The sequence below is a fragment of the Astatotilapia calliptera genome, chromosome 16 (genome assembly GCF_964374335.1).
Source record: "Astatotilapia calliptera chromosome 16, fAstCal68.1, whole genome shotgun sequence".
NCBI classification, from domain to species: Eukaryota; Metazoa; Chordata; class Actinopteri; order Cichliformes; family Cichlidae; genus Astatotilapia; species Astatotilapia calliptera.
In genome coordinates, this window is record NC_137437.1 from 36,360,775 (window position 1) to 36,381,100 (window position 20,326).

General features: G+C 46.0%; 1 protein-coding gene across 1 annotated transcript in view; it reads right to left on the reverse strand.

Annotated features, from left to right (window-relative positions):
• Positions 1-20,326, reverse strand: part of LOC113008286 (syntaxin binding protein 5L) — a 149,091-nt gene that overhangs the window by 5,374 nt on the left and 123,391 nt on the right. Inside the window, exons 26-43 of the mRNA XM_026145592.2 lie at positions 19,427-19,790; positions 18,002-18,167; positions 17,753-17,864; positions 17,124-17,344; positions 16,866-16,900; positions 11,539-11,745; positions 9,759-9,964; positions 9,409-9,614; positions 8,524-8,601; positions 8,149-8,321; positions 7,203-7,440; positions 6,901-7,110; positions 6,730-6,819; positions 6,446-6,550; positions 2,958-3,194; positions 2,795-2,846; positions 2,241-2,455; positions 1,916-2,068 (exon numbers count right to left, since the gene is read on the reverse strand). Of these exons, the coding sequence (XP_026001377.2) occupies positions 1,916-2,068; positions 2,241-2,455; positions 2,795-2,846; positions 2,958-3,194; positions 6,446-6,550; positions 6,730-6,819; positions 6,901-7,110; positions 7,203-7,440; positions 8,149-8,321; positions 8,524-8,601; positions 9,409-9,614; positions 9,759-9,964; positions 11,539-11,745; positions 16,866-16,900; positions 17,124-17,344; positions 17,753-17,864; positions 18,002-18,167; positions 19,427-19,790 (3,068 nt within the window). The remainder of the gene's footprint in view (positions 1-1,915; positions 2,069-2,240; positions 2,456-2,794; positions 2,847-2,957; positions 3,195-6,445; positions 6,551-6,729; positions 6,820-6,900; positions 7,111-7,202; positions 7,441-8,148; positions 8,322-8,523; positions 8,602-9,408; positions 9,615-9,758; positions 9,965-11,538; positions 11,746-16,865; positions 16,901-17,123; positions 17,345-17,752; positions 17,865-18,001; positions 18,168-19,426; positions 19,791-20,326) is intronic.

The window sequence follows — 20,326 nt, forward strand, 5'->3', positions numbered from 1 at the left end:
TACTGTGAACGACAGGCTGCCTGGCTGCATGGAGGAGGAACATGTTGTCGTCGTGTTGGTGTTGTTCCCACATCATCATGAAAATGTCGTTCCAGGATCAACATTGCAAGTGACCAATCACATTGTTGTGACGTTATTCTTTTGCGCGCCAAGCCATTCGTGCATTTATGAAATTCCAATGTTGCAAGGACAATATCAGTTCTGCTCAGCGTTTATTAAAGGGTTATGGTCAGGGTCAGGGTCCGTTGATCGGCGGACAGAGGCGGTTTCTCGCAGCTTAAGTACAGTTTTTTGTTTTACGGCGGTTTTTCCCGAAGTCGCAAAAGTATGACGTCACAACATTCTGATTGGTCACTTGCAATGTTGATCCTGGAACAACATTTAGTATGTTGATCTGGGAACAACACCAACACGACGATATCACCTGTACGTGACTCGGAGCTCAGGTGGGCGCGCTCCGAGTTGCCCTGAGCTCTTAATGAACACACCCACGGTTGCCCTGGAGACAGCGCTCACCTGCTTCAGTGCCTTGAACGTCTTGTTGCCCCGGTAGCTGTTGTTCAGGACGTACAGCAGCTCGTACAGCAGCCTGACCTCCGTCTGAAGCATCTCACTGCGGAGCAGCTTCAGCACATTTTCGCGCTCCGTCAGCAGCGTTTCAACGTCTGCAGCTGCACAAACACAAACACCATCATCATCGTCACCTCACAGCCACGCGGCGCCGAGTCCTGGCTCTCCCACGTGGGTCGCATGCGGCGTGTTATTTCGCACACAGCACGTCAGTGACCGCGCGCTGCGGCTCGTACCTGTCTGTGCGGTGAAGGGCACGCGGACAGCGGACACGGCGCTGGGAAAAGGGACGTTGACTCTGTTCCAGAGCTCCACGGCCATGCTCGAGTCTGCCTGAAAAACAAAATACGACCCGGAAGTCCCACAGCCAATGGCGTACGAGCACGCGTAAACGTCATCGTCTGTGTTAAAGGCACCGCAGTCGCCGAGTGTGCTCTGCTAAAGTACTTACAACACAAATGATTCCTCCGAACTGATCAGAACAAAAGCGTAGAAACAATAAAGGCCAATAAATATTAAAATTATGAAAACACAACGAGGATAATGACAATAAACGTGTTTTAATAGAGCAATGGATTATTAACACAGCATTTGTAAACATATACGTTATTCCTGTTTGCACACAATAACAGAATAATTATTTCATCCAAACAAACACGGTGAGGGTCAAAACTGAAGCCCCTGAAAAAGTGACCTTTATACTGAAACACAGCACAAACCACCGCTGTGCCACAAGGTGCTGTCAGGAGAACAGCACTTTATTGTGACAGTACAGGCAGGAAGCAAGCACTCAACTTCAAACCGAGGGTCGTCTTCCACTTTACACTCATAGAGGAACTTCAGCGAGGGGTCGATGTGAAAACCTCCATGTGAAAGAGTTTCTTTCAGCTCCTCTCACAAACCGACAGCATCATCATCACCTCGGTGTTCTCCTTTGTGCTGCAGGCGGCCTCTGAGGGGCTCCTCCTGACCCATAAACCAGGACTGTTCTTATGTAACACATTAAGGCTCCTCAATCCCAAACAAACGTCTTCTCGTGTACAACTCCTGAACTGTTTGTTGCATAGTTTTTAGTGCTGCTAAAGGTAGTCTGTGCAGCAGAAAAACACCTTTAAACTGTAATGAGTTATGACTTCAGATGAATACGGAGAGGAAGTGTGAGGAAGAGTAATGTCTGCACAGACTGATTCATCACCATGTTGCACATTAAGATTCGGGTTTCACGTACTGTGCAGAATAAAAGCTCCCCATGTGTTCACACAGACGCCCACTGTGAAATACTGCCATCGTTTATTGGAACAAAAGCAACAGATTTAACGAGAGGACATTAAGGGGCCTGTGCCGCCTGATTCCTGATCCAAGAGATGACTTTTAGGTTCACTTCCTCCATCACGGACACCTCAGAACGGCCTTTCACCTTCAGTCCATGGCTGCCTCCTCGTAGCCACAAAATCTCAACCTGAGCTTTCATTTCTTTCACCGTCGTGTCAAAGTGAACCTGAGCGAGGACACAGAGCAGAGTGAGCACTGCAGCACGTCCCAAGAGCAATGTCCCGTTACACAGATGCATCAGAACTACATGCAAACAGAACAGCAACAATGAGCACACAGGACAGTCTTCTAATAGTTTAATAAGGAAACATGCATTAGGTATGAATCTCATTCCTCACCCTGTCACACATGTCGTCCTCAGTGCCCGACACAAACAGCACACGCGTGTGCGCCGGCAGCACCCTTAGATCTTCGCTCCGTTGGCGGTGTGCATGCGTCTGTCCTGGGGGGTGCAGGGGGAAAGACAAGCAGATCACACCCTCCACCGCGGCCTCGGATTCCTCGCTCAGTCGCCTAGCTAAAGCTGCAGCCGCACGACACCCCATCGACCTGCCTGTGGAAACGTCACAGTGTTCAAGGACTCCCACTCAGTTATTTCTACACTGCTGCATGTCCTCGTCTTCACTTGAAACATAGATGGAGGTTCAGAGGTGAAGATGTGGTATCTGGTGATGTCATCAGTTAAAGGCAGGCGCTCATGGACAGAGTGCGGTCTTTAAGCCCCGGACATCAATGTGGGGTCTGTTTTACCACATTAACATACTTCCCCCCAAAGTAAACTGTTAAGGTACAACAACACTTTGCAAACTGAAGTACGTGAGACAAAATGACCCGACAGCGTTTCTGCTCTGAGCTCTTCCTCTTTTGTTTTGAACATCTTAAGGCTTCTTACCTCCAAAAAAGACGCGTTTTACTGTGAACCTCTGCAGTGACTTCAGGTAGTCCTACAGGTGGAAACACGTTAAACAGCACACGTTACATCATACTGGTGCTCTACAAAAAACGTGTAATATTGCACGTAAAGCAGTGAGTGCAGTTTTGACTTTAACACGTACCCACACAGCAGTGTACGCCTTCAGCCTGTGAGCCAGGTTCAAACCTTTGCATGTAAAGCGCAGGCACAGGAAACCGTGTGATGCCAGCTGGTGAGCCAGAGAAACCAGCTGACTGAAGTTCATGTCTCCCCCGGCTCCGTGCGTGAGGATCACGGCGGTGTGAGCGTCCGACATGGCGGCAGGGACGCACAGGGCAGCATCTAAAGATTTGGCCCCAAACGGCACCTTCACCGCCTCCTGAAAGCCAGCGAGCACCGATTCAGCACCTCACAGCCAACCATTCTCTCTCCCGACCTTTACAGAGCAGTGAATGGTAAATGGCCTGTATTTATATAGCGCTTTACTCGTCCCAAAGGACCCCAAAGCGCTTTACATATCCAGTCATCCACACATTCACACACTGGTGATGGCAGCTACATTGGAAGGGGACATCCACATTAAGGGGACGGCTGTGGAGCGTGTGAGCAGCTTCAAGTTCCTGGGAGTCCACATCTCCGAGGATCTCACCTGGACGACCAACTGCTCCAAGCTGGTCAAGAAGGCTCACCAGCGCCTCTTCTTCTTGATGACTCTGAGGAAGAACCACCTGTCCTCAGACATCCTGGTGAACTTCTATCGCTGCACCATCGAGAGCATCCTGACCAACTGTATAACAGTCTGGTACGGGAACTGCTCTGCCTCGGACCGGAAGGCGTTGCAGAGGGTCGTGAAAACTGCCCAGCGCATTGCCGGAGCACCACTTCCTGCCATAAAAGACATCTACAGGAAGCGGTGTCTGAAAAGGGCTGGGAAAATCATCAAAGACCCCAGTCACCCATCACATGGACTCTTCACCCTCCTGCCCTCTGGGAGGCGCCACAGGAGCCTCCGGACTAAGACCACCAGGTACCGGAACAGCTTCTTCCCCACAGCTGTCAGACTCCTGAACTCTGCCTCCTGACATCTGACCCACGTTAAACTCATGGACTGAACATACACACACCCACAATGGACAACTGTACCCTCAAACACACAATAATAACATGGACTGAACCACCACTCACAACCACCAGCACTTTATATAGCCTCTGTAGAAACTATCTACACCCTCACTTATCTTAACTGCACTACTGTATAGCTCTGCGTAAATAATCATTCTGTACATTCGATAATCTTTAATCCTACAACTGTTTACAACTTGCATAGTTCCCATTTCTGTATAGCTGTATATCTCAGATTTCTGTAAAGTTATTTATTTCATATTCTGTATAGTTTTTCATATTTATATCCTGTTCATAGCCTGTACATAGCTTGTACTCACTACAGCCTGTACATACTTATAGTTATAGAATATTCACAACATACTTCATACCGTGTACATTATAACATACCATAATAGACCCATTTCTGTAGTATACTTACATATCTATACTATTGCTAATATATATTGTAATATATCTATATCACTAAAGCACTTCTGGATGGATGCAAACTGCATTTCGTTGCCCTGTACCTGTGCATGTGCAATGACAATAAAGTTGAATTCTATTCTATTGTAGCCACAGCCACCCTGGGGCGCACTGACAGAGGCGAGGCTGCCGGACACTGGCGCCACCGGGCCCTCTGACCACCACCAGTAGGCAACGGGTGAAGTGTCTCGCCCAAGGACACAACGACCGAGACTGTCCAAGACGGGGCTCGAACCGGCAACCTTCCGATTACAAGGCGACCTCCCAACTCTTGAGCCAGTGAAGGTGATTCATGGTGATACTTGAAAAATCAGAAGTCTTATCTCAAGCTGACTCTGACTCACTGGTCCATCACATCCAGCAGATTACTGTAACACTCTCCAGATCATCAGCTCATTCATCCTCACACACACGTGACCACATTACTCCACACCACTTCCACACTGGCTCCCTGCGACCTTTACGATCCTTCTGATAGTTCATACAGCTCTCTGTGGTTTGGTCCGTGTCTCTAACCCAGTCACACCTGTCAGGTCATCAGCTGCTCCAGAGCCAGAGCTCGGGGCTGGAGGTGCTTCACTTACTGTGGTCCTGATCTTTGGAACCAGCTGCCTGCTGGTCTGAGATCAGTTCCAGCCACGCTCTTATTCAAAATCAGACTCGAAACCTTTGAATTCCCCGAGGCTTACACTTCCTGCTGCGCTCACTGCCTACAGGCTTTGTAACCTGCGCAGGTGTTTGTGAAGCACACCGAGCCCACAGGACGTGGCGCGCGCTAGCCTCTCGTGCACCCGTCCTCTCGGTGCTCCGGGCTCCGCTCCTGGTTCGAGTTCAGTTTCATTCTAACCTGACTCTGGTTTCTGACATGTTTGCTTTTTATTTTTCATATTTACCTCCAGAAACGTCTCCATCACAAGCAGCTTCTTCTCTGGAACACCGAGGACTTCAATACGTATTAGTGACACCTAGCGGGGAGGAGTGGTCACTACAGCGTCACCAAACCTGTATCTAAAGTACTTTTTATTAAAAAATAAATAAATGGTTTGAAATGTTTATGTTTCATTAAAATTATTTGTTTCAGATTGTTCGCTTTTTAATATATCTTTATCCAGTGGACGTACTGGAAACGCAGCATCATACTTCATAATGGTCAGTCTCTGTAACACTTCCCTTCCTTCCCAGTCATCCTGCACACTGGCACATTGTTGGATATTACTGACATCTGATCAATTGAAACATCACCCTATACTCTCTATCATGTTTCATACTTTCAGTTTTATCCATGTCTGAGCATCTTTGATTTTATACGTTTGATTTTATATATCAGGATAAATATCTCAGCAAAAATATCACTTTGTACAGGGCAGTGACTCCTCACCAACAGCGACTCAATGCTTTGTGGTTCAAATCTAAACCATGCAACAGGGTAATGGTCAGTTATAAACAGCAGCATTAACTTTATGACACTTCCGTTTGTTTACTTTTTCACAAGGATACGATTTTTATTTTAAATGTTTTCCGTTCTGTTTTATCCGTCAGGTAAACTGAAGGCGTGGCCACGGCTGATTTTCCAACAGGCACAGCGGTCAGCTGCTCAACCTCAGGGCTGACACTAAACCTCACTGAGTAAATAATCTGACATCAGAGAGAAAAACACGCTCTGAACACATTAAAAGCATTTATTGAAAAATAAGAATCAGATATTCAAACCATAGTCATACAATTGATTGGCACTTTAAAAGAAAAGGCTGTCAGTTATGAAGTGGGAGGAGCTCAGTCACAGTTCATCCTTCACCTGAAAAACAAACATGAAAACACTCCTGTTAGAACAGCACGTTGGTCCAAACGTTCACTCTAACGTGGCTTCTTGGTGGTTGCAGTGACGCCTCACGTACACCAGATGGCGCCACAGACTGTAGAATAATAAAACTATCCCAGATTTAACGTTGTTTCTTCTTCTTAACGTGCAAAAAGTAAAATAAGATCATTAGGATCTGCAGACAAGCTGCAGAGCAAACAAAGCATTTGGGTGTTTCTCACGTTTGTCCTGTGGCAGGAACATGGGAACAGGTCATCAGCAGGCTGCTCCACGACTTCCATGTCCTTCCGGATCTTCGGCTCGGTGACCTGGAGTTTGGCGTAGTCCTAGTTCGCACGCATAAATATGACATGTGAGGGAAGTGCGACACATTTACATCGGTCCGAATGAAGAATGATCAGCATTGTGTCAGTGCGACGCAGCGCGAGCACAGTAAGACTGCGTGAGTAGTAACATTGTATACTTTTTCAGTCGTGCAGTAACTCTGAAACTGTAATCACATTACCTTGATCAGTATGTAGTAATAACAGAAGATGGTGTCCCCCATGAGGTGACTGCGGGCAAACTGCTGACCTGCGAGAGCAATTTTCTTTGCCTGAAAGAAGAAAACAAAATGACACCACCTTCACTCGTCATTAGTGAAACCAGCGAGGATCCAGTCACGTGTTCTCGTCACCTCTTCGTCGTGGTCACGCGCCCACTGGATCTTCTCCAGCAGGTCTCTCAGGTCTGCCCTGACAGGGATGTAGTGCTCCCACGCTCGAAGCTGCTTGTAGAAATGTTCGTAGTACCCAGAATCCTGCTTCAGGACCACGCTGTCCCCCGCCAGCAGGTACGGCAGCCGATAAGCTGCCACAGTGCCATCAATGTTGATTTGGTACTTGTACTGGTGATGCATGGACACAATGAAAACACACACATTAGCATAAGAATATCTGACGTAATAAAAGCGTTTTTATGGAATATAATTCATCTCACCTTGAAAAAGTCAAAAAACGAAACATGTTTGACGAGCGGCCCGTAGAGGCTCTCGTCGTGTTTGAAGAAGAAGAAATTAGTAAAGGCGGCGTCTATGATGTGCGGGTGAGCCCTCGAAAGCTTGACCAGCTCCAGGCGCTCCTGTCGGCTGTCCCGCCCCCTCCAGAAGGCGGTGGCGTTCTTCTCGGGCCACGGCGGCCCCGTGTTGGCCTGAACCGACATCATGTCCAGGCTCACCCTGTACGGCAGAGGACGTGCTGAATGTTACATCCTCTGCAGTTTGTGAGATCACTAACCTCACAGGTGAGGGTCCAACATTAAACAGCTCTCATCATCACACCTGCATTAAATATCAACTCAAACAGCAGCAAGGTGAGAGGAGGAAATGCAGGTTCATACTGCAGTCTGCTTACTGACGGCCTCGGTGATGGCAGAGCACGCGTACATGAAGAGGAGCAGGAACCAGGTGACCCTGAATCCTCCCTTAGTTATGCTGCAATAGACGTAGGCTGCCGGGGATTCCCATGATGCACTGGGGGTTTCTTCTTCTCTCACTATGTGTTAGCAGACCTCTCTGCACTGAATCATATCTGTTATTAACCTCTGTCTCTCTTCCACAGCATGTCTTTATCCTGTCTTCCTTCTCTCACACCAACCAATCACAGCAGATGGCCCCGCCCCTCCCTGAGCCTGGTTCTGCTGGAGGTTTCTTCCTGTTAAAAGGGAGTTTTTCCTTCCCACTGTCGCCAAAAGTGCTTGCAGATAGGGAATCATACGATTGTGTTTTTGTCTGTATGTGTTATTGTAGGGTCGACCTTACAATATAAAGCGTCTTGAGGCGACTGTTGCTGTGATTTTGTGCTGTGTAAATAAAACTGAATTTAATTTACTGCCAGTTTCCGTGGTAACGTAGCAATACTTTAGCTGAATCCACACAGAGCTTTACCTCCCCATGGTCTCCAGGACGGACTCGGTCAGGTCATAGGTCGGCATGACGATATCTCTGGTGTTATTGGAGCCACACCAGGAGAAGATGGGATGAAGCTTCTCGGGAGGCTTCCTCTTCTCCAACGGCCAGTCACCGAGATTAACAAAGAACTCCACATCAGGGAGCCGCACCTGAAAATGTTTCATGATAATCATTACTGTTGCCACCGTCTGATCGCATATCTGCACTGATGATGACGATGATAACCAGCATGCACTGCACCAGTTGTGTCTGAACGTTTCATCCCTGATGCATCAACATATACAGACATTAAAATCAAAGTGTGTTTCTGGTCGTCTGAGCGACGGCTGAGTAAACGTAAACACGGATTACCTTTCTGGTGAGAGACAGCAGGACGGCATCCATAAAGATTCTAAACCCGACATGTTCCCCAAATGTCCTCACGTAGATCTAAAGACAACAGAAACACATTACAGAAAACAGCTGCTCACCAATCCAAGATTACCTTCACAGGTAATAGATTACACCGCTGCACAGGATTACAGGAGTCAGTGGCAGCTGAGTCGTTACTGCAATGATACAGTGACTTCAGTATTTCATTAAACTATAAAGAAAACAGACAGAGCTGTAAAATGATGCAGACATTAAAATAATTAAACAACTCGGCATGCTGGGAAATGTGGGAATGACTTTATTCCTTCTCGTTCATTTAAAGTGTTCAGATATGAAGTGAACACAGAGCAACAGAAACCCTGAAGCGTGACACTCGTCACATTCACCTCTGATAAAGGGACTCGGCTGCACTCACACACACAGTATGAAATGCAGTAGCAAAGTACTACTGTAGTAGTTTTTACTACTAAAAGCATCAATTTCACTTTACCACAGTCATACCTTTAGAGGGAACTAGTCATGGAAGCGGATACGTTCCTGAATATTCTCATGTAATGCGAGCAGTGTGTGAACCAGGCTTTAGACTCATCGCTATCACAGCAGCACTCATGCACACCTGGCTCTGCTCTTACAGGTGAGTCACACAGCTCCAGGGTCCAGGATGAAGGAACATTACCCTTCATATTCTTCCCTTCTACACTCACCTTTGGATCTGATGTGTGTCCAGAGGCCTACATGGTGTCGTGGTTTAAGAAGGCCTGGCTGGATGACTGAGAGGCCCACAAGCTGACTTTCTCAGCTTCCTCTCAGGTAAAACATAAACACCTATGATACGTCTGTGTTTGTTTCCCCAGGTGGAATCACCTTGTTGTCTTTGACGGTGTAGTGGCAGAGGCTCTGCCGCTGTCCGAAGCGCTGTGGGATCTCCTGTGCGTTACGATCTGGGTCGACACTCGGGTAAAAGGACAGGTCCCTCTCTATCTGTGCGAAGGACGGAGGGCAGTGCATGTGGGCCTCCCACGCAGAGCCGCTCTCCCGGGGACAGTCGCATCCCTCGTGATAGACCGGGCCTGCAGACGACAACACTGACTCATTAAGTTTCTGGATCCAGCAAAAACAGCAGGTGAAGACTCAGGATTGGAGCGTGAGCAGGAATCAAGTCCATGATGTCATTTATCAGAGTGAACATCGCAGCTTCACGGACCGCGCCCTACCTTTGAGAACAAACGGTGACTTGGCAACGTGCTCGTTCTTCAGCAAAACGTGGACGTGAAGCTCCGAGTAGGTGGCGTACATTCGGTAGCGGACCAGGAATGAGCCATCCCGACGATCCAGGACCTGGATCCAAATCCTGGTGAACTGCTCCACAGGAGACACAATCTTTACTTCAAAGGTTTTCTCACCAGGTGATGCAGTCAAACTGTGGGAGGAGGGAGAATACAAAGATATCTACTGCTGCTCAGGAGGACAGCATCTCATCTTATAACAACAAATACGAGCCGATGTTTACAAAGCAGCGGACTGAACCTTTGCCAGTTCATCATCGTATGGTTCATTTCAGCGCTCACTCACAGTTTATACTCTCTACATACAAGAAGGTTTAAAGTTTGTGTGTCACAGAAAACATCTGTGCCGTGGTGGTCTCCTAACAGATGTGTCTGGGTAACTTGGATCGTCACTCAGAGTAACAACTTGTGCACTGTTTTTTATGGTTGGGTGCACTTTTTGCACAGTCAGTGTGTCTGCACCAGCTCACGGTGCAGTAATGACTGTAGCAGGCATGATCACCACAGAGAGGAGGCACCTTTGATAAGCTCCTGCAACTGTGTGATGAAAAAGGTCATTGGAGGCCGTCTGACATCGTCCTGCCTGTGGTTTGTCTGTCATATCTGCCCTCACAGGTCAAAACTTCAGATTTAACACCACACTTTATTTTATATAGTGTTCTTTTGTAGTCATGCAGGTTTTTTTGGCTTATAAGTACAAATAGATAAGATAAAATGTTCTCTACAGGTTCTCTTGAGCAATAGTTCTCCAGTTTTCTGAAGGTGTCTCAGTGTTTTTCTTTGGACACCCCATCAAAGGAGCTCTGATTCAAGCATAAAAATCCACCGAGCGATGATCACACTTCACTGAAGCCTCATCAGAGAAGATTCAGTGAAGGACGGCTGAAGGGAAACAGGAGGAAAGGCTGAGGCTGAAAATGACACCAGAACTGGAATGAAGGTCAGAGGAACAGGTGTGATGGAGAGATGGATCCACATCATGGTCAGTGTGTACGAGGAGGTCAGGAGGAGGTCCAGCAGTGAGCGTCTGCAGCCATCTGTGAAGCACGGTGGAGGCTGTGTCATGGTTTCAGGTTCTTTGATAAACTGATGAATTACAGAGTCTGATCCACCACGCAGGAACATCTGGAAACATCTCTTTAGCATGACACTCGGACCTCAGCTCCACTGAAGCAGTGTGGGATCATCCTGACAGAGAACACAAGCAAAGGCAGAAACATCCGAGGAAGAGCTTTGACTGTCCTTCAGGAAGCCTGGAGAACAGTTCCTGAAGATCCTCACAGAGCTGCTCAGAGAGCTCAGACTGTGCTGAACAATAAAGCGGTCATACTAAATATTCACTCGGACGCTTTTTGCAATCACATAAACTCTTTCTTTGCTGCATTTCCATATTTATCAGCAAATTCGTGTCCCCTTTCTCTTCTAATATAAAGAACAGAGAGGTTTGACATGGCACTGGATATCTGATAGTGACACAGAGGAGATACGGAGGAGAGTCAGAGACAGACGTGATTTTGCACACAGCTACATTCAGACCTTTGGTACTTCTGACTGTTAAATCACACCTGCGTGGTCACATGTGAGGTCTCCGGCTTGCACATGCGCATGATAATGAGAAAACCAGTGATGTGATTCTGACACCCCGATACGACAGTAAACTCCAGGCTCTGCAGCTGGAGTCGCATACCACAGGCCTCGCATTACTCACTTTTTCCCCGAGCTGTCCGCCGCCTGTATGTAGAAGAATCGAGCTGGAAGGACGACGCTAGCCTCCAGCCCGGGTCCCCATACTAAAGTGTTCGCAGCGCTGGGGGCCGAGCCCGCCTGAGACCCCCGCAGGTCATGCCCGAGCACAGCCAGACAGAAGAGCAGCCACCACGGCCGCAGTGCAGACATACCGGCCAATGCGCAGGCTCACACGGGTTACAGTCGTGCGAGCTCTCGGCCTCTGCCGGCCCAAACTGCCATTGTTCGTTCAACTCTGTGAAAACTGAGCGGACGGACTGAAGTCAGTGTGCAGCGTGTGAACTTCGCTTCGCTCCATCTACACTCACACGACTCACCGCAGACACCGCATTTCACATCCGGTTAGAACGAGCGCGGTGTCGCTGTTTCAGGAACGTTAACGCTGCTAGCACACCGGCAGCTAACTCAAAAAAATCTTTTACAGTCGAGTAAACAATTAGCTGAATGAAAGGGGGCGGGACAACAGAGCGCGTTGTGAGACCCGATTGGCCAAGAGACCGATGGAGCTCCAGGTGTAAATGTGATTGGACGGAAACACGGAAGTTAAAGTCTTGGGTACATGCTGGCCTGAATGTAAGTGGTTGGAAATGAAAACTTTACCTCATATTTAAATAACAATAAAACGACTCCTCCCACTACTGGTAATAATATAAATGATAATAAACATGTTATAAATGTCACCTGAAAGTTATAACAAACTATAATTAATGTGATTTTATACGGCGCAGTCGTATTTGTTTTACTAGATATAATTTTATTTATATTTATTTGTACAAAATAGAAATGTTCTTAAATTAAATTTGTACAAATCTGAAGTCCTGAAAGATTTCAAAGAAGTTAAAGTTTAAGAACTTTTTTTCCAGTGTAAATATTAAATATTCTGTTTGAAAGTGCAGTTCGGGCCATATGTGGAAAATTAAACCATTTTTGTAACTCACAGCTTTAATTCAAATAAATAAAACCCATAAATCTTCCCCGTCTCAGAGGCTCAGAAGTAGTTGGTCAGACTAACATAATTTTGAATACAAACTTTATATTTTAGTATCTGGATAAAAGTCTTTGCAATGATATTTTACTGCCTGGTGACATCACCACGTGCTGTTTCCTTACCTGAGATGCTCTGCCAGTGTCTCTCCGCCGCTTGTTTCTGAGTCTCTGCCTTAAGTTTTGCATTTAATAACTAAAGCTGCTCTGTTGGGCTGAGATCAGGTCACTGACTCAGACATTGGAGACTTTCTTTGCTTTCCTTGAGAAAGTCTTGGGCTGTTTTTGCAGTTTGCTTTGGCTCATTATCTGTCTGCACTGTGAAGCTCTGTCTGATCAGCTCTGCAGGATTATCTGAATGTGAGCAGAGAGGAAGCCCTGAGCTCTTCACAGCTCATCCTGCTGCTTCGATCAGCAGTCACAATCAAGACGAACAACCTTCTTCCACTGCAGCCATAGCCGAACTTTGGCTCGTGAGCTGTTTCCTCCTTCTCCAGTTTCTCTTCCCATTACTGCAAACAAGTGTTTATGTACCACTCTGCATCTATTATTAACTCCACAGCGCGTCTTTTGTCCCGTTTTCATCCCCTCATCCCTAACCAGTTGCAGCAGGTGGCCCCCTGGTTCCTTCCCACTGTCACACATGATCACAGGGGGTCATATAATAATAGATTGCATTTATATAGCGCTTTTCGGGGCCCTCAAAGCACTTTACAATTCCACTATTCATTCACTCACATTCACAACAACAGCTACAGGTGTAGCCACAGCTGCCCTGGGGCAGACTGACAGAAGCGAGGCTGCCATAACGCGCTAATCTGCCCCTCTGGCCATCACCAGTAGGCGGTAGGTGAAGTGTCTTGCCCAAGGACACAACGACCGAGACTGTCCGAGCTGGGGCTCGAACCGGCAACCTTCCGATTACAAGACAAACTGCCAACTCTTTGAGCCACGACTGACTGTATATCATTGTAGTTCTTTACCTTCAGTATAAAGCACCTTGAGCCAACAGCTGCTGTATAAATAAAATTGAATGTAAACCGTCTTTATTTACATTCATGAAGGTGTCTCTTTGACAATAACACTCCTCCCTCCTCTGGAGTGTTAAAATGTTGTTTTTTTAACTAAAGAAAGAACTTGCGATCATCCACCTCAGCTGCCTTCTTCGGTTGTTTTTTCTGTCTGTGTGACACGTTGATTCCTTTTCAGCCTAACGAGGGCCTCCTCGACTTCCACTGACAGCTCGTTGGGTTTGGATAAAAGCGTAACTGGTTAAACTGTTTGTCAGTCAATAGGCCAATTATTGTTGAGCCTCTGACAGTGGGGACAGCGCATAGAAATGAACAGTAAATGCAGTACTTTTGTTAAACCTTGAATAAAATCAGGGAGTCTGCACGTTAGTCGCGTATTGATTTATAAATGCACTGCACTGGTGTATAAAAGTACACAAACTGTGTTCCAGTCAGAAAACTTATGGACCTACTAAATCTAACAAAACTGTCAAAATAATTAAAGTTTCTACATAAATATGATGCACTGGTAAAATCAGGCTTTTTGCTCTTAACATCACAGAATATCACAGTTACGTCTGTTCATGAACTATTTCTGAGCTTAAATGAACTCCAGTCCTCTTTATGTCATTAGACTCACCTGGCAGGTAGCGTTGAATTTACCAGAGGAAGGACAGTTCTTAGTCTGGAAGCTTTGTTACTATTGATGAAAGGTAAATGACAATAACTGCATAAACCTGATCCTGGCTTTACCTGTGGGTCAAAACGTGGTTACTTACCTGAACAAAGGTCAAACTAAAGTGCTTTTTGCACTCGCAGCTGGTTTAGTGACGAGAGCTCTCAGCCGTGTACATCAATCAATGTTTATTTCAATTTGCTGTTGCATCAACATATTTTCAGATCATTTTTTGTCAAGTAATTTCTATTACACTAGTATAATATCAAGAAGAACAAAAAGTGGTAGAATCCATTTAAATAAGACAAACGTTGCTGCCATCATTGAAAACCAAGTGAATGCCTCTTTAACATACTACAGTGTGAAGAACTACATCGTTCCTGTGATTTAGACAGAGCCAGAATACCAGATACAGTACCAGCAGTAACAGGTACAACATATACGAGAAAATATCCCAAGAATATACTTTATTTTTTATTTTTTTGTTTCACCTTTCACCCAAGATTGAACTGTACAGTTAATATAAAAACTGAAAACATAGAAACCGAAAACCTTCTAACAAAACACCCTGTCAGCAGAATCGGAGTTTTTTTTGTCATTTTTTTGTGTATTTTGGTTTTGTGTTGTTTTTTCTGCACTTACACAAAACTCATTGACGGTACAGAGATAAGAGAGAACGACATTATTAGTTTGCTGTGTTTTAGACACCCCGTTGAACCAAATCCAGGTAGCCTGGCTGTAGGATTTCAGGTGAAGTCGGTAAAAATAAACGCGTGAAGGCCGCTCGAGCCTCAGGAATGTGTCAGCCGCCTGACAGGAAGCAGGCAAAGATGATTAGCAATGCAGATTCACGTGTTCCTCTTATTGTTTCAGGCTGTGGATGTATGTGCTGCCGTGCACGTTTCACGCGGGCGTGACGCCGCCACGATCAGCATAAAGGTCTGATGTGTGTGAGAGACGGATGCCGGTTATCCCGCGTTTGAGTTTTCAGTTCAAAATACAGACAAATACACAAGTACAAAATATCCTCCTCACTCGATGTTGTTCGTCCTTGTCGTGTGGCTACCCACTGACACGTAACACAATCACGATGTGATACACGACGACCATGTATCATGACACGTTTGTTGTTTTTAAAATACAAAAGCCTTCGTTAAAGAGGCCGTAACCATCAAATATAGGACTGCGACACAAGGATATCATAGTCACAGTCATCAAGAACGATATCGAAAGGAAGAGAAACCAAAACCGAACGAACGCCTTCATTTTTTTTTTCACGTACTCGACGGCTGAACATCACTGGAAAAAACTGTCACTTCTCCCGAACCGCTTACTGACAAACAACTCCTCTTCATGTTCCCATCACGAAGACGGTGACAGTCACCACGAGTACTGCCTGTCATTATGAAAAGACGACTGCTCGGGTTGCACACCAGAATGCACCAACTGCAGAGTGAGGTGGAGAGAGATGTGAGGGTGTCGTTCACGTTGGCTGCTCTGGCTGAGGGAGGGTGTGGTTCTCTTTCTGCCTCACTCACACTTGCACACGCGACCTAACGTCGCACGAAGGCAGCGATAGACTCAAAGATCAGGGACAACTAAAACACGCCTTCATATGTTCACGGTCACCGTTCTCTGCTGTGAGCCACAGGAAACCCGGATCAGCTCCTCCGTGGTTTTTATGGCACGTGAATATAAGTTTGTAGTATAGATATAAACACACTGACCGCAACACGCTCCCACACCCACGCCTTCTCTCGTGTTCATTTCACGGGTTTGTAAGTTGCAGCAGCTGAAAAGTGGAACTAGATTGCTGAGAGCTGAGTGTTAATACAACTGAGTTATATTTCATTTGCACTGTGCAGCCCAGAGTACGAACAACGTTTTAGCGGTTTTTAAGTGTGTGTCGACAAAGTTAACTGTGTGCGTTTGGTATATATAGTGTGTGAAGTAATATGAGCTGAGACTAGGGAGTAAAAAGAAACATTAAAAAAAGGGAAAGTAACACAACTTTTGGCTTAGTAGCAATGCAGGTATACGTTTCCCTTTTTATATATCATTTTTTGTTAATATCTCAAAAAATAGAAAGTTTTTCATAATTTGTGTTGTTGGCTTACATCATAAATAAAACGTCTTTTTATGTTTGACTCTCATGTTAAAGTAGCATGCTGCTTTTTAATATGGCAGTTGTATATTTTTAGTCATTCATTGCTGTTTCATGCATTTCTTGTTGGTTTCTTAGTTTTTGACTATCTACACAGTAAGGTCCAGAAAAACCGCACACACACACACACACACACACACACACACACACACACACACACACACACACACACACACACACACACACACACACACACACTTCCAGTTCCATCTTCAGACCTTCAAATGCCGCCATCTCCTCACCGTCCTTCTCGCTGCAGGTCTAGACGGGGAACTAGCCCGTCCTCATCACTCAGCGATGTGACAGTGTGTGCATGAAGCCAAGCCAGAAGCCATAAAGACAAAGTCACTGTGCCTCTCTTTGAATGCTTTCATTTTTGAAGTGAAAGTCCCGTTGCGGCATATCGTTCCCAGCAGCATGAGGCCAGACCGAGGCCCCCGTCCTGCTATTAGAACTGGTACCACTTCTTGTCCTTGCATTTCAGCATCAGCTGGAAAAGATACAAAAGGACATCTTCTTAATGAGAAGGACTGAAACCTTGAGAGCATTTCTTTTTATTGCATTGGGGAGTAAATTATTGATTTGCCAACAAGAGAATCATTTAATAACCACTTTTGTTGGCTTCAGTTCAGTTTTTGTTAATGTCTCAAAATCCAAAGTTGTACATTTAGATGCTCTTTATATTTTCACATCATGTTATGTTTCATTTTCACCTCATGAGCGTGCTTGGAGAAGGCTTCTGCACTAGTCATCATTAGGGCGGTGCGCTCCTCCAGCTCCCCCAGCCTCTGGCCTCTCTCATCCAGAGCAATGCGCGCCCTCGCCAGCTCGCCCACCACTCCACTAGCGGCGACCTTCATGCCCTCCACTCCTCCCTGTCCAGGGATGTGCTGCGCAAGACTCCGAGAAGCCTTCCCAGCCGCAGCCTCGCCGACTGTTGGAACGAGACAGAGTGACAGGGGTGTGGAAATCAAACGCACCCTGGGGTTCTTCAGACACGCCTCCTGATTTTGCCAACTGACTGTTTGTCATTGTTTGCCAACATTGTGTGCTCGCTCTGACTGCGATTGCCTCGTCTGATACAAGTTAAACTAGTCTGAGTATTTTCAACTTAAGAAAACTTTTAAGGTGTTCTCACATCGCCCCGTCTCACTGCGTGACCTCTTATTGGTTAGAGCGAGTGCTAGTCTCACAACCAAAGCCACAAAATCAGCAAGTACATCTTATGTAATCTGCCATGTGCAGGCTAAAGACATTCATGTCTTATTATTAGCAGTATAATATGGTGTCATGCATTCTTGAATGCTTTATATTAAGAAAATAATGTAGACAGACAACGCACAGAGCTCTTCTCTGTCAAAGGTGTGGGCATTTCCTCCAAAGAAGCCTTTTAAAAATCCTCGGTTCTGGGCTTCTGGTGTTTCTATTGGTGTAAACAGCTCTCCCAGCATTTCCTGCAAAAAAAAAAAAAGAATTTTAGAAGTTGCACGAAGGATGTAATCAGAGAAGATGGCAGATAATTCACTGGCCATCAGCAACAGACGGAGGGGATGATTGCCAAATGGCCAATTTTGCCAGCCCTAGTGCTGACCTGCAGGTTATCGCACATCTCCTGGCTGTATGTAATTCTCTGGACCTCTGTGGGGGAGCTGAGATACAGTGCCTGCCCCCCATTGGTGAAGTAAAAGGTTCTTGCAATGCGCATGTCTGTCAGAGGCAGGTAATTGACATCCATGAGCGGTCTTAAGCTGGGCAGACTGTGGGCAGAATGAAAGAGTGAAGAAAGGTAAGAACAGCTGTGTAATAATTACTGAGCTTCAAAAGTAAACTACACTGAACATCAGAATAAAAAGAAAGAAATCATTATTATGTTTCTTTTCTAATCTTTGGTAACAAAGCAGCTTTTCATAGGCTGTAGTCTCAGAGGTAAACTGCACGAATCCGGTCTTTAAGTCTGACGTCATTAGTCAAACGAACACTGCAGCATCACTGAGAGTTACAAACTGTCTAAATTCTTTTACCTTTAATAAAATGATCAGCGTTGCTGCTTTACCAGGTGTAACAATTCAGTTTAACATCCATGAAAACAGGATTTATTACGTTTAATAGAGTTAGAAGTTAGCAGGAAGTTAGCTCGCTAGCTTCCACCTAAACATGATATAGCATGTTCTGACTGAGAGATTTCTGGAAAATTCAAACGTACAGCTCTGCTATCACTTCCAACATAAATGAAGACAGAAAACTAAACAGCAGTGACGTTTGCAGGGTTACTGAAGTTGGGCTAGCTGGTATATAATGATGTGCTACGTGATCACTAGCGACACAGCTATGTTAGCCTAGCATAAACACAGTGAAGCTGGAGGATGAACACTAACTTTTTTCCACTCGATAAAAGTTAACATGAGGGTTCCTGATGGTTAGAGACAAATGCAATCGCATAGCAGGATGCTGTAAACGGACCAAACTTCAGTCAGGAGAACAACTGAGATAATCCATCCACAATACGAGGTTAGTCATTAATATACTGCTGCATGGGCTGTAGCTACATTGTAAGGGTTTAAACACTGAGCTTTAAAATGAACAGTGGTGGTAAAAACAGAGAGAGTTTTTTAGGGGCTTGTTCAGATTAAATAGAACAAGATACAAAACATGTTAAAAACACAGCAGCCTTAATAAACACAGTAGTTTGGACTCGGAAGCAGGTTCATCACATCATCACTTAAAGACTGGATAGAGCCAGACCATTCAGCATCCACCCAGTGAGTGGCCCTTGCATAGAGTCACATGTAACTCTCAGATTTCCTCTGCACCAAAACGCTCTCACTGACCGGTTCAGATTAAGTATCCTTACCTGTGAAAAGGAAAAAGCTGCTACGCAGCCACGTTCAGCTTAACAGTGCAAACACAGAAATGATAGCTGCGCTGACAGAGCAGGCTTTAAAGCAGGCCGCGCTACAGCGTGCGCAGATTAAAACAAAAATCTAATAACAGAGAACTCGAGCGGCCGTGGTCATACCTGAGTGTCATGACGTGTCCGTTTGCACAGAAGCAGGCGAGGCACACGCTGTTGCACACAGACACCACGTCAGCCCTCAGCACAAAGGACGACTCTGTGATGTTGTGGACAAACAGGCAAGACTGCGAGGGCATCAGGAACACTTTGGCCTGCCTCTCAGAGCACACCACAGCCAAGTGTCCGTCTCCGCAGGCGTCCTGGGAGGACGATGGCGAAAAGTGGACCAGCTTGCGCCTCCGCAGTCGGTCGGGGTCCTCGGGGGCGTTGTGGTCCCGCCAAACCTCATAGGGGGGCTGGATGAGAGCTCCCATGCAGTCCAAGAAGCTGAAGCGTAACACAGAGCCCTTCAGCATCAGCACCGCTCCTGTGAGTGTGTGAGCAGGAGAGGGACCCAGCACACAGTGGGAGAGAAAAGTCTTTAAAGCTCAGCACAGGATGGAAGACGGCGCTAAGCGTAACATTTCAGTCAAAAAGATGCGTCTATGTTCTCACGTGGTCTTTAAAACTGAGCATGTATGTACAGACCACTGCTGCCAGAGTCCTGGCAGACCTCTGCTGTAGGTCTCTTCGAGTCAAAGCGGGGTCCTTCCTTTCCACTGTTGTGATTTTCCCTCTAATACTGCCTGTAATATAACGTTTGTATAGCTATACAAAAAGGACTGAATGATACAAGGCAAGCTTCACAACCTTGTACACTTAACTGCCTCACAAGTGCAACTACTGGATGCAGTAATACATTACTGACACTTTTCAGATGCTGCATTTACTACATCGGACGTTATCCAATAGACGCCCACAGGAGCACTTTAGAACGAGAGGAAACAATCCTTTCTTCTTCTCTCGAGTGGATCTGTGACCTTCCAGTAATAAGCTCGCTTCTCATAAGTTTAGTCTCAAGGG